This window comes from Hesperophylax consimilis, chromosome 26 (assembly GCF_061612785.1).
Source record: "Hesperophylax consimilis isolate HC1 chromosome 26, BYU_Hcon_1.0, whole genome shotgun sequence".
Lineage (NCBI taxonomy): Eukaryota > Metazoa > Arthropoda > Insecta > Trichoptera > Limnephilidae > Hesperophylax > Hesperophylax consimilis.
The window spans coordinates 7,387,278-7,402,436 of record NC_142861.1 but is presented as its reverse complement, the minus strand read 5'-3'; the positions used below and the strand labels follow the sequence as shown (position 1 = coordinate 7,402,436).

The 15,159-nt window shown below is 34.6% G+C and overlaps 1 protein-coding gene across 2 annotated transcripts; it reads left to right on the top strand.

The window, feature by feature from the left end:
- Positions 1-512: 512 nt before the first annotated feature.
- On the top strand, positions 513-12,875 carry LOC149411030 (uncharacterized). Of its 2 annotated transcripts, XM_089647177.1 has the most exons (14): positions 513-1,111; positions 2,998-3,125; positions 3,208-3,274; positions 3,687-3,747; positions 4,240-4,326; positions 5,276-5,504; positions 6,404-6,448; positions 6,836-6,878; positions 7,005-7,053; positions 8,020-8,169; positions 8,342-8,560; positions 8,975-9,603; positions 11,812-11,972; positions 12,718-12,875. In XM_089647177.1, the coding sequence occupies exons 1-14, from the start codon at positions 981-983 to the stop codon at positions 12,846-12,848; spliced, it is 2,130 nt and encodes a 709-aa protein (XP_089503303.1). In that variant the 5' UTR covers positions 513-980; the 3' UTR covers positions 12,849-12,875. The 2 variants fall into 2 exon arrangements, with proteins under 2 accessions (XP_089503303.1, XP_089503304.1); XM_089647178.1 differs by lacking the exon at positions 513-1,111 and having other exon boundaries at positions 1,778-3,125.
- The last annotated feature ends 2,284 nt before the right edge of the window (positions 12,876-15,159 follow it).

Here is a 15,159-nt window from a genome sequence, read left to right as displayed (position 1 = left end):
TATGAACAAATTTGCGAAGTCCAAATTCGGCAAAAAAAATTCAGTTCTATTTTCAGAGTCGAATATTTCGTTTAAGTATTTAGTTAAGACACTTTTATAAAAGTTCATAATTTACTTCCCAGCAACCAACCAGCTATGTGTTTCGCGTCCAGACGTTTCTCGATGTGATAGTAACAACTGATTCATATTATACGATGTGAATATGCTTAAAATAAAGTAAAATAATGCTTATATATGGAATGTAATACGACAATTGGGTTTATTCTCTTTTTCACATCTATTTTTACAAGTTTTCATAGTACAAGTCAACATTTTGCCGTGTTATTTCGTAAAATGAACCGATGATGCCTCGACCATAGTTCGCACAAGAATGATGACGTCACGTTTTCAAATTTCACTTGAGGCCATACGCGAGCACAGCCGGCTCCAATGGAACCGGTATGGGGAGTGGGGATAATACGCTTTTAATCACTTAGGGCAGGTCTACTAATATTCATATGTCTATGGCTCTTGCTCTGTTCTCTGTTCTGTAGAATAAAACGAAAGTTGAAGTTGATTCAGTATTGGTTTTCTATTTCTGTCAGGCATTCTATGGAAAAGAAAGCCTGTTCTCACTGATATATTTCATAGAATAGATGAGGTGGGAATGCGCTATTAGATAAGTAAAAAATATGTCTTCTGAGCTAACATTAGAAATTAGTAAGTACCTACCTTCAACATATTGTAAATCTGCAACCTACCTACCTACTTAAATGATTAACATTATGTAGCCATTAAAATAGCCATAATTAGAACATTTTACTTTTTAAAATTCAAAATGGCACCATCTGATTGGCTTTGATTTTTCAAAGTTATACTGGCCAATAATAAGACACCATTTAGGAGGGAAATTAAAGGAAATGCCATTTTCCTTTCACCGCTCGTTATAGAACTTTCAGCTTGTGCTGGTTTGGAACTTGTGAAAAGTTTTGCTTGATAAAATGTTTTATGTGTATGATTTGCTGAAAAAGCGTGGACATTTTCACATTTGTTGGATTGCCAGTGCGTACCCAGAGACTTTTTACAAAGTTCCACTCAGGAAAATAAGACAATTTCGTGTTGATCGAATTTGGTAAGTTCTGCATTTTATTTGGCATATTCTGCGTTGCCGAGGGTTGTCTTTAGGAGATAGACATATACCACTTTTATACGACTTTGCTCTACTTTCTATAAATATAATTTACATAAATATATACAGGGTGTCCGGAAACTCGTAGTACAAGCGGGAAACTGGTGAATCTACATCACATTTGGAGTCGATTTTGTAGTATATTTTTTTTTTATTTGAGCTTTCGTTATCGAGTAAATCGAGTTTGAAGTTGATTTTTTTTTTTTTTTTTTTTAATCAAATTCTTATAAATTATTACTGAAGATCAAAGTACCCAACTAATTAAAACTATTTGAAAGTAAAACAAATGAAGAAACTCAGATTTGAAGCATTATTTTGAAATCACCCTTCATTACCCGGTGTACTTAATCATAAAATATTTCTGCTCTTCAGGGTTAAAACATCTGTTATTCAACCCTAAACACCAGAAAAAACTTTAACTCTAAAATAGCCGAAAAATATTTTTTTTTGGTTTTTTTTTTTTTTTTAAAATGCTCAAATCAAAAAACCTTATGTTTTTTGGGTTCCCCATGTGGTGTAGATTCTCCAGTTTCCCGCTTGTACTACGAGTTTCCGGACACCGTGTATACATATAACCTTCCGGAAGAAATTTTCCAAATTAAAGCCCTATCAAAATCCGTTGCGTAGTTTAAAAAACTAAGCCCACAAACAGACAGACGCTGAAAGCGATTTGTTTTATACAATTTAGAGATACATATAACATATTTAATTAACAACTAAATCTAATTTCTATTTTCATAACTTATACAGAATACAAAACTTGTTGTACATTTTAAAATGCCCTGGATGTTGATTTCTGTGTTTAGGCTGAAATAGGATGATTGATAAAAACTCGGTCATGACTTAACAACTTAATTTCAATGTTTTCATAATTTGGATTAACATGGCAACATTTAAAAACGGTTATGCACATAATATATTATGACCTACTTCTGAAGCTTCACTAAGTACCCACTGGATACGAAAATTTGAATTTATTTGCTTTGTTGGATTTTTACCCTCGACACATTTCAGCATTTCAAAATCCCTTTGATTTTTATTTGAATTCTGGCTTATGAAATAATAATCATAAGGAAATGGACGACCATGTCACCTAGTGAAGTAAACTAGAACTAAAAAACTAAACATTCAAAATATTACCATAATTTTAATATTCATATAGATTCCTTGTGGTTCAATTTTTGTCCACCAGAATTTTTTTTAAATTTTTTTTTTCTTATATTTCACATTTTTCTTTTAATTCGACGGTCCCGAAGAATAATGTCGGATGTGCAAATTTGCAGTTTTGCAGTAAAGTTGTTTCTGCATGTTTACTGTTTTCGATAATATATTTGTCCAATTAAATAAAAAGGGTTAATGCAAAATATCAAACAACACTATATTTATTGATCTCAAAAATGGTAAAAATGCAGAAACGAAATTTTAAATGGCTCTACTGCAAAACTACAAATAACACTGCCAATAAAAATATGAGGTGAGAAATATGAAGGCGATGTCGGTAGTTCTTATTCGAAGTATGATACAGTTAAATATGACCGAAGGAGATAGGGTCCTGTTATCTCAGTGGTAGAGCGGTCCTGGGTTCGAGTCCTAGATGTGACCGTATCTTTTTCTGATTTTTCTTATTCAGATTTTCGTTTAGGAATCTCTAATATTGTCTTCAATAGTTAAAAGGTAAGTCTTTGTTTTTTATAGTAATTATGTTGAAACTAAGTGTAATTAACATGAATTGTGCCTGTGAAAAGTGCGGCGGTTAGGTAAATATTTACCTTTATTATATCATTGAACATCAAAAATTTACCTAGATATGTATTTGTTATTATTTTCAGCGATGATTTGCAAGGTGTAATTAATTCGGAGTCTGCTAGCCCGATGCGGAGATTTTCCCTTAGACTTAGTGCCCAGTTGGTTTATGGTTTACTGCGTCTGTACAAACGGCAGTTAGATCTATTGATTGGTGAGTTTATTATGCATTCATTATTGCACTTTCATTCTATTCTAATCTAATGACAGAATCTACAAGATTTTTTTTCTTTTAGTTGATACTTATAGTTTTGATGCTGCAGTGAGGAGAAGTGTAGAACTATTGAATGAACCACCTAAAAAGTAAGTAAAACAATGTGTTTTAATAGTAGAACTCTGGATCTTATAAGTTTCACATCACTGTAGGTATAGCAATAACAAAAAGATTTAAGTGTTAGGTATTATCAGTTCCCTGGCTCCTTGACACCTTGGCTAGTCAACGCTTTTATCAGACTGCTCCAATTGCGCTTGTACAGTGCCGTTCCTGGTGAAGAATGTCCTAAAATATTTATTTAGTATTAAAAAGGTTCAATTAGCTTTGTATGCACAGTAGATATTTCTTGAGGTGATTTAATTAATAAACTGCACTGTTATTTTATACTGAGAATGGATGCCTTTATAATGAATAATGTTGGATTAGGATTTAGGATAGGAGCTGCTAAATATTGTGAATATGAAGCTAATAAGTACAAATTAAAAATTACATCCATTTCAGGAAGAAGTCAAAAATACCCACTGTGATTGAACTTGAAATTCCACTTGAAGAACAGGATTTGGTAAATTCAATTAAAACCAATTATTTATTATTTTATTTCTATTTAACGGCCCTCCACACTAGTGACCAAACTGTCTGCAAGAATTCACTGAAATTATTTCAGACGAGAATGATAAACTGCTCATTATAAGGCACTTATACAAAAAAAAATTGTAATTGCGAAGAATTTTTAGCAGGTCTAGTTACATACAACATAAAATGAACACAATATCTACTTTACTTGATTAGATCAAATCTTTTGTATTATAATACATATTATGTTATTTTTCCTCCATACATTAGATAATCATTATTATGTATTGCATATTACATTTTTTTTTAAATGGAAAATTGCTTGTGTAGTGATGGAGGACTTAGCGAGCTGAGGAATTGAACTCACGACGCCTGGATGGGACCCAGACTCGACGCCGACTCAGCCATTGACCAGTCAAATTTATTTGTTTTACACACAATTGTTTTAGTTCATGCCTTTTTACTATGATTGTATTTGTAGGTGAACCTCACCAGCCATAACGTTGTTCAGAACATTGATCAAATAACCCTTCGGGAAGAGACCATTCCTCCGACTGCTGTTATAAATGTGAGAATATTTTATATCATAACTTTAAAGAAGAAAATCTGTTTGTATATCCCACTAAAAAGAAAACCATTGATTTTAAGAGTGGTAGATGCTCTTAGGCTAGAAATAGTGCCACGCATAATATATCGGTCGCATTCGTCACTATTAGTCAGGAATTAATGAAGAGCTGTAGTGCCACGCGACTCGCTACGCGCTGCATACGAGGATCGTAGGCCCAGCTTGTCAGCGATAGGTTGTCGGTCCACCAATGGTATGCATGGCACTATTTCCAGCTTAGTATCGCCCTGAAAGGCCAACATTCAGAATCGAAACGTTGCTTTATAACCGGTTCTGATAGCCAGGTACTTTCCCAACCTTCCTCTTTTTCTTATCCTTTCTAATCCCTCCCACACAACTCATAGTTTACAAATTATCAATAAAAGCTCGAATTGCTGCTTATGCAATGATGGAGGACTTAGCTAGCAGAGGATCGGGTGCTTGGGTGGACGCTTAGGATGGGTCCCAATTCATTAAACTACAATTTATTTGCAATGTTTTAAAAAGGAATAAAAAAATTACATAGAAATGTAGTTATGTTCGGTATTTTATTAATAAATAACTACGAAATTTGGCTGAAGCGGTTTTTAATAATACATCTGAAAACAATAAATAAACGTAGAAAATACAACAAAATGATTGATGAAAGGAAGGTTCGAGAATGTTCCGAAGCGCATTACGTAGGCAAAATAATTCGATGTTGCGGTTGCTGGTACTGTACTGACCATTTCGTTAACGTTGTCGCTTATCTAGGTGGAAAATAAAACATTCTCGAACATTCCAGTTTCTACAGAAACAAATATTAAAAAAAAATAAAAGAAAATCCAAGAAGCTTGTATGGAAACTTCTAGAATAACGTTTGAGTCAAGTAGTGGCGTACCACTACAGAAATATAATTGTCGTATCATTTCAGGATGGCTTTGGAGATGAACAAAATCCTCTGCTTGACCTTTTGGGTCTTCCAGAGGATGTGCTGCGGATGCACGACACTTCTTCACAGGTACAGACCACCTTCCTGGTGCAGGCGGAAGTGTACATGGACCAATTGGGAAGGAAATCTGAGCGGGTTGCTATTCCTCTCCAGAGTGATCACGAGATGTTGGATATGACTAAAAGGCCTTCCCAGGGAGTGTCTCTTATTGGTACGAAATATGTTTCTTCAGCTTTACTACCCGGTTTCGCTTATTTTTCGCATTTTTTCTCTTTCTGTGGATATCAACACTATTTTCTCAAAATTTTAAATTGAAAGAATTAATTAAGTATGGAACAAACAATTTGGAGCCTTTGTTATTTGTTAACCTAAGGACACTTATGATGTTGCGAGCTGACAAAACTGTGCGAATTTCACTATGTCAGAGCTCACCGTTTGAGGGCTTTTACCGCTTCAGAAATTTTTTTATGCTTATAGTTGAGATTGCATACCAAAATTCAAGAGTTTTTCATAACTGTCATGCAATAAAACATCTTCCAAAAACATCTTAAAAAATATATTTATGGCTTTTGTCAAGTTGAATGTTGTCTCAATCTCTCTTCAATAATTATTTATGTAGACATCTGTCTATATAAGCAATTCTATAAAATACATTATAGATTTATAGTTAACCCCTAAAGCCAGAGACATTTTGCAATGTACATCTCATATGAGAACTTTCGGCATGCAGATTTCGCAGAAAATAATTTCACATTACATTCTATTTTAGATTAGTTGAACGTACTGTTATAGAAAGCAGATGAAAGATTTTAGTATTATAAATCGTCGCATGCATTTAATATAAAAATTTTAACCTAGAACAAATATAGAGTTTTTATCGTTTAAAATGTAATTATTACTTTACACTAAAAAAGCATGTTTTAGACAAAGTATTTCCACTGTTTAAATCACATTTCTCACCGGTATACAAAATAAGATAGCATAAATTTTATAAGACTGTGCCAGGCTGGGATATTTAAATATATCATAAAAATAATCTCTGGCTGTTTGGTGTCTGCGAAGGATATATCCCAAAATTGCTCAAGAGGTTAATATTTTTTAAATTTTCAGAATTGGATGAGACTCAACACATTCACAATACATCTAAACTAATGGGTACGTATCTCTTTCTTTTCATTTTGTGTGATGTATGGTAATAAGGTTGAGTACTTAATCAATAGATGGCGGTAGTCATAAAGCTTACGCCAGAGTCCGTCAGATGTCGCTAGGGTGTAACAGGTACTTGCGAGATTATATTATCAGAGAGCAAGCTCCTGGGGCGCAGAGAATTATCTACCCCCGGGTAACGAACAGTGTAATTTAACCGGACCTTTTATTGTAACGTAAATAAACACAATTATATTAAGAACCTTTTACTAATTAAAATAGTTCCCAACATCCGAAGTCTGCATAAGTGAAGGCATATATGTATAACATTTTGAAAATACTGAAAATTTAATTTTCGATTGGACTATAGTTAATTATTATCTGTTCGCATTCCAGATCTTCCTGTGATTCCAGAAATAGTGCTTCCTGCTCCCACCATGTTTGTCCAATTCCCTTTTATTTATTTCCAAATTTTTTCCACATTTTTTATTCATTTTAATTTTTTTTCATATTAATAACATACCTTTCGTAAACTTTTGTAACATTTATAAAATTTTCTTTGTAGAAATGAGGAAAAAATTGTAGAAACCCCTGGAAAAACTCAAGAAGAAAGCGTAAGAAGATTTGATATTTTTATAAATTACTAATTACTAATTACATTCCCTGACTTCGCCCAAGCTGAACAATTTATTTTTACAAAAAAGTTTTCTTTAAAACAAAACATGTAACAAGCAATGTGGAATCTGTGTCATGTGAATATAATTTTGTTACCATAAAAGCATATTTCATTATGCTATAGCTCAACGTTCTAGAGTGTTTAGTGGCGGTTCCATAGCAACTCAGGTCAGTAGCAATTCAACACACATTTGAATAGACATTAAAAGTGACAAAATGAAAAGACCTATAACTTACCTAACGTTACCTAGTTTTTTTCATGACTGTGTTCATGTTCAAGTGTTGAAGCGTGTTGAATTGCCACTATCCTGAGTTGCCCATATACCTTTACTGGAGCACACTATCACTTTTCGTGTTTAACCTTTACTGGCGCACACTATCACTTTTCGTGTTTGACCTTTACTAGCGCACACTATCACTTTTCGTGTTTAACCTTTACTGGCGCACACTATCACTTTTCGTGTTTAACCTTTACTAGCGCACACTATCACTTTTCGTGTTTAACCTTTACTGGCGCACACTATCACTTTTCATGTTTAACCTTTACTAGCGCACACTATCACTTTTCGTGTTTAACCTTTACTGGCGCACACTATCACTTTTCGTGTTTAACCTTTACTGGCGCACACTATCACTTTTCGTGTTTAACCTTTACTAGCGCACACTATCACTTTTCGTGTTTAACCTTTACTGGCGCACACTATCACTTTTCATGTTTAACCTTTACTAGCGCACACTATCACTTTTCGTGTTTAACCTTTACTGGCGCACACTATCACTTTTCGTGTTTAACCTTTACTAGCGCACACTATCAGTTTTCGAGTTTAAACTTAGGCAAAGCAAGTAAATCTTTCTTGTATTAGTATAACATTAATTTATTGAGTTATTCTTAAAATTAATTGCAGATGATCTTAGCTGAAATCACGACCCCGCCCGAGTTAATGAACAGGAAAAGGAAGAGAAACAGAATAGACGATGATGTGAACGGAAAAATCATTCCTCAGGCTGTATTAAAAAAATATCTTTTCCACAATAACATCCACCAGCGCTGTGAGGTAATTCTAATTTAATTTATTTGCTAACAATTGTTAACAAATTGAATCTGAAAATCAGAAAATGTTAAATATATTATGAGAAATCGTCAGAACAATGCTAATAAACATTCTTTTATTTTGGTTGAACTACAGCTGGCAGGCGGAAAATTATTTTAAAATAATTTTTTTTTAGCTGCCTAATGAAGACGTGGTGACGATTGGTTGCCACCTGACGGCTAGCAGGCTGATGGTTCTTCCCTTCATGGAGTCCCAAGAAGTGCGACTATCCAGTCATACGCTTAGGGGCGGGGAAACCCTCCGTCACCTGTTTACGAGGAACTTGATCACCAGGACAGAAGCCGCCAACAAGCAAATAAAAAGTCTGGTGGGACGTAAAACACGACAAAGAGAGGTAAGAATTTTAACTAAACATCTAAATTTAATTAAAAAACACTGTCTTAAAATACTGTTTTATATAGATCAATAGTTTTGATTGACTTACTCCAATAAAATTTCTTTTTTTAAACCAAATATCAACCTATTTTAAGAATGCATCTCTTTTTCATAGATAATAGAAACAATGGAGATGGGCCTTTAATATCTGCATGCAAAAAAATGTTGCCAAAATCATTCACCGTTATACTATGGCTAATTCCTTCTATGCACAGCGGCGCTCTGATTTTGTTTCTATCTGTACACCAAACGCTGTAGTTTGGCGACAGTCGGCATGCTTCCATGCCACATTTCCCTTTATTTCTAGTCTCTATGATCAGAACTCTTTCTCAACTTTTCAGAAGGTACAATCATTTAAATAATAATCTTTTAGGTGGTATTAGCGGAACAAGATCAAAGCAACCTACGGAACATAACAGCCGTCAGCATCACCGTCGACAAAACCATAGAACAAATGCGGACCCTACCTCTCATCCCAGAAGACATGGCCCAGCATCAGCTGATGATATCATCTCCATCGAGTAAACCTACCAACCTAACTGTAACAGACCCACTCCAACGCAGAAGTTCTGCCACAATGCAAAAGAAGACAAGATATTCAACAAACTTACCACAAATAGAACTTCAGACAACAATGAATGAAATAACAGACATTACATTAGCTGAAATGAATATGAATATGACAAACGTTCAGGCAGAATTTACGACATACATGGACACGACTCCAGCAAATAATATTAATATTGATTTGCTTGAAGAAATCTGTGCGGAGAGAAAAATTTCTAATGTTCAAAATGAAAAGATTGTAGCGGAATCCAATCAACATCTGAAAGCCGGAGATAATTTAGATAAAAAAGTTGAAGATGAAATATTGAAAGATGGTGATGGCAGCTGTAGAAAGAGCAGTAATGAAACCGGACTGGGCAGCTTGGATAGAACTAAGGTGTCTCTTGGAGATGAGGAACAGACAGCATCGCAGAATGCAGTAGTCAATTATTTATCGTTAGTATATACCAATTAGTAGTTTGTATAACACATATATTTTAGATTAGTTGTATTGAATGGTGAACCTGAATCCAATGCAGGACTCGTTTTAGAAAATACAATACATTTGTAGTACAACTATGGTAGATATACACTTTATTTATACCTCATTCCAGACTATACAGTAATACTCAAAGGACGGGTTGTTTCGGAGAATTTGAACAATTCATCAAATTTCATCAACGTTCATTTTCAAGTTCTGTGAAAGATTTTTTCAAGTTCTGTTTTTTTTTTTAATTTTAGGTTTTGTCCAGCAACTAGCCTATAATGATAATAACAGAACTTGAATAGGACTAGGAAATTTGATGAATTGTTCAAATTCTCCGAAACATCCCGTCCTTAGTATTGCTTCGATGCAAAATGCAAAATCAAAATGTCGCTTGAAATTGAAATTCGAATACAAAATGAGTCTAGCTATGTTTAGTGACTGACTATTCAAATCTAGCCCTTAAATGCTTTTATTTTAATGTGAATACAGCACAAGAGTCCCAACTGCTCCCAACCATCTAGAGCCAGTGAGACAATGACATTCCCAAATGGGGTGTGTTGTAAGGCTGAAGGCAGTAGGGAGAGAAAGGAGATGGGGAGAGGAAGGTGGGGAAGTATCTGGCTATTCAGATATGGTCACTAAACATGGCTAAAGGCATTTCAAGTAATGTTTCAATTGTGAATGCTGGTCATACACTAGGATGATACTGAGAGCATCTTCCATTCTTTTGTGTATTTCCCAACCGTTTTCTTTCACGTCTTCCCTTTTCCACTTCCTGCAACCTCCCCAATATATTCCCCAAATTGGGGATCACATGGTTGATAACTTAAGATAATATTATCATTATTATATAAAATTTGGTGGACCGAGAACAGTAGAAATAACTCCAGTGCCATGTTGATGAAAATATCTTGGGCTGTGCATTGATAAACACTTAACATTTAAACAGCATATTCAAGATATTAAAGATAAAATCAACCCCTTAATTAGCAAATTTAGCCGGTTATTATATCTGTTACCAAATAAAATTAAAGAGGTTGATATTACAGCCATGTATATTCACATTTAAACTGCTTGATTGAAATCTGGGGAAACGCATATGAAACATATATAAATGAACTACAGGTAACACAAAACAAAGTAATCAAAAAGCTATTTCTCTTCAAACCTAAATCGAACATCCACAAAAAAATTATGTATGGGAACCAAAATGTTAACATTAAGAAAATTATATGAATATAATACATGTCTACTTATATACAAAGTAAATGATAAACTCATACATACAAATACAGAACTCATTAAAACGTACCAAGTACACACACACACTTTAAACGGCAATACGATACATTTAAACTCCATACATACTCACTATGGTAAGCAATCCATTGGTTACGAGGGGGTGACATATATAGAGTTTTCCAATAAGAGGTGTTATTTTGAATAGCCCGCTATTTCGGTAGATGTTACTTTTGAAGCTGTCATTTTTTGACATTTGACAAGTAGAAACTACGCCATTAATAAAAATGGAACGATATATGCTTCAACAACGCATTGAAATTATTAAAATTCACTTGAGTGAATCAAATGCAAATCATCTTGAGTGATGAGGCCCATTTCCACCTCGGTGGCTTCGTCAACAAGCAAAATTATCGCATCTGGGGCTCGGAAAACCCAAGAGTTATTGTTGAAAAGCCTCTCTATCCTCAACGTGTGACTGTTTGGTGCGGTTTATGGTCTGGCGCAGTCATTGGACCTTACTTTTTTGAAAATGAGGCTGGAGCAACAGTTACGGTAAATGGATCGCTATCCAGAGATGATTAATGATTTTTTATGGTTGAAATTGAATGGTATCAATCTGGACAACGTTTACTTTCAACAAAACGGCGCTACGTGCCACACAACCAACGAAACCATTGATCTTTTACGATTGAATATCAAAATAACAATTCTTATTGGAAAACCCCGTATAATTGCCTTCCAAATAAAATTAAAAAATAAGTTATTCACTTTTAAGCTCAATCAACAAAACAGTGAAAGTGAATAATATTGTTATGTAATGTATTTATGTGTAATGTATTAGTTATGTACAGTTAAATACGTGAAAATGTAATTTTCTTTTAGATTTAGAATAAAAACTTAAAAAAAATATTAATAATAATATTTTTTGTTTTCAGTAAGGAATGGAGCGTAGATAGCTTTATGGAAAAGGTTATAACAGCCAAACAGCAGAATATTCGCCCATTGACACTTGAAAAAATAGTGAAGAGCTATCCTAGACCAACTGGATTAGTGTCCACCAAGTTTATAATGGCGAGAGCTTTCATGTCTTTGTTGCGTAAGAATCCATTATTTGTCTTAGTGGTTCATACATACTCGTCGACTGGAACCCTAACTAACTAACTAACCATCACGCCGTTTCCCTGCAGGGGTATGCCGGGAGGACTGACCGCCAAACAACTCGGTCTTGGCACACAATCCTTGCCTCATTCACATTCATACATCGTCTCATACATACTCTTCTATTATTCTGACTCTTGACATGGCCCGACTCAAGTATCTGATTCACTTGGTCGTGCCATGTCTTCCTCGGGCGTCACCCGACTTCTGCTACCATTATTCTCCTTACACTCCTTTCTTCGCTCATTCGCTTTACATGCCCAAACCATCTAAGCGTCCCTTTCTTGGTCTTACTCATTACGCTTACATCAGCCTTGCATTCTTTGCGGATCTCCACATTCCTCACACGATCATACATGGTTTTACCACACATACGCCTCAGGGATCTCATTTCAACATTGTAACCCGGAAAAAATAATATATATCGCTCTTATCAAAACATACCTCCTTTACCACCCATTTGTCAAAAGAGACTTTTCAATTTTCGTTTTCGAATAAATCGAGTCCGAAGTTGTGATTACTGAAATTCGATTGCTAATATCCGTTATTTTTAACCTTTTAAATGCAGAAAAAAAAATCAAAAGCTAGGATAAAATTTTTAATCATGTTTGTAGCACTAGTTTCTGGACACCTTGTAAAACCCTTTTTAAATCCCGCCATATAAAATATGTTGTTATTTTCAGGTTTGAAGAGGAGTGGTTTTCTAAGCGTTAAAAAGAATGAAGATTTGTCAATTTTACATATTACTATTGGTGATAAAGTTAAGAAAAGTATTATGGACGCACGTCGAGAAGCCTACAATGCTCAAAAATAATTTTAATTTTAATTTCACTTATTTTAATATATTGCTTAAATAATTGTAACTCACGTAAAAAAATCTTTAATTTTAACTTTCACAAAATATTACTTGCATGACATATCATATTACTTTAACTTAATAAAAAAAAATTCCCTCGAGTTCATTGGTGTAATTCAGAAAAAAATAATAAGAAAAATTTGGAGTCCTATTTCCTAGTTCATTTTCAAACTGTTATATCTGATACCATTAATATCTATATATTTTTTAAGTCTACCTATCATTTAAATTATTGTTCTTTCAATTGAGTAAAGTTCAATTATTAACCATTGTAATTATTTTGAAATAAAAAAAGTTATTATAAAATAAATATAATTAAATTTTTTTTTTATTTATTGCGTTCCTACCTAATATAGATATTTTAATTAAAATAATCAGCGCCAGGTCATGCTGAGAAAAAATAAGTATAAATTTCCTACTAACTAAGATTTAGCCCATCGTCCCACTGGTCGGTAAGCAATCGACATAAATGGAATGCTGCAAGACCCAGCGGAGAAAAGCTCCACACTAAACTACGCAGCAGACTGTTACCTTAACTTAATTTGCAGCATTCGGTTTATGTTGATTGCTTACCGATCCGTGCGAAGACGGGCTTAATTTTAAATGTACAGGTAGATTGGTGTTTAGGTAAGTAGGCACTGAGGTACCTATGACGTATGGGATAATGCTTCCCTTTTCTAGAGTATTAAATAGGTACCTACCCATTTTTGTGATCTTCTTACACTGGTTCCATCAAACATCGGGAAATAATAATATTAAACAGGGTGACAATAATTTGCTAGGTAATTTTAAAGTAAATACGTGAGTGGTTTATTTACGGTAAGTATCTACTCTCAACACCAGCAAGGGGAGTGGTTTATTTATGCCAGCAAGGAAATCGTACATATTATGCCATGACTATTGTCTGTACTGTCATTCGGTGTATTTCTGGAAACCATTATTTGTTAAAAACTTTAAAAATTACCTATACATAATATAATTTATTTTTTTTGGACCCCACTTTATTGAGTATCATACAGAATGCGGAAAAACAGACAGTTCAGTTTTGAAAACAGATTTTTTTTACAGAAATTGCGTTTATTTTATTTTATTCGGTAAATCACAGTGTTTTATGCACCAAGTCTTGAAGATGATGGCCCCTCAGCAGTAATACATCGATGAGGGCGATTTCTGAAGTTTTCGGCCGCATTTTGGCACTTTTCGACGGGTATAGGTGGTGATTTCCTCCCGAATTCGATCCTTGAGTTCTTCCAAGTTGTGAGGCGAATGTTTAAAAACATTATCATTCAGATAACCCTACAGGAAGAAGTCGCAAAGGAAGCCCGCTGGGTGGCGACAAAAGAACAGCCATTTTCAAGAAACGTGCGGTCGTCGAAGACCCGGTGTTGTCTGGGTCAAACCATGGTAACGACTGAAAACGGCACGACCCTCCCGACACAATGAGACTCGTCAGATTCCCATACCCACCACACGGGATGCACTGCACTGTAGCTGCACCTCGTAAAACATAAAACATAAACCAAACGGCTTCGGTTCCACCAGAACCTTCCTCAAGGTTTGCATTTTCGTCAAATTTTGTGGTTTTTGATTCGTTTTTTCATGGTTACCACAGACATAGGAATTAATAGACGAGAAGATAATGGCGAGGGGTAAAATCAACTGTTGAAGAACGAAGGGAGTGAAGCTGACTGTGATTCGTCAGTAAATCAATCTGACAGTAAATAAGCATCTCGCATTATAATATCACCATTTATTTCTTAATAGTAAAATCTGCTTTGGAATGAATAGACATTTTTACATGGGAGCGCAAATTACTCGCCACGTTATGAACAAATTTGCGAAGTCCAAATTCGGCAAAAAAATTCGGTTCTATTTTCAGAGTCGAATATTTCGTTTAAGTGTTTAGTTAAGACACTTTTATAAATGTTCATAATTTACTTCCCAGCAACCAACCAGCTTTGTGTTTCGCGTCCAGACGTTTCTCGATGTGATAGTAACAACTGATTCATATTATACGATGTGAATATTCTTAAAATAAAGTAAAATAATGCTTTTATATGGAATGTAATACGACAATTGGGTTTATTCTCTTTTTCACATCTATTTTTACAAGTTTTCATAGTACAAGTCAACATTTTGCCGTGTTATTTCGTAAAATGAACCGATGATGCCTCGACCATAGTTCGCACAAGAATGATGACGTCACGTTTTCAAATTTCACTTGAGGCCATACGCGAGCACAGCCGGCTCCAATGGAACCGGTATGGGG

Bases quoted from the DNA above. Each gene is read 5' to 3' on its own strand.
- LOC149411030 (XM_089647177.1), top strand. From the start codon at position 981: ATGTTTTATGTGTATGATTTGCTGAAAAAGCGTGGACATTTTCACATT. The intron at 3,126-3,207 runs GTGAGTTTATTA...TTTTTCTTTTAG, and splicing joins GCAGTTAGATCTATTGATTG to TTGATACTTATAGTTTTGAT. The intron at 6,449-6,835 runs GTACGTATCTCT...TTCGCATTCCAG, and splicing joins CAATACATCTAAACTAATGG to ATCTTCCTGTGATTCCAGAA.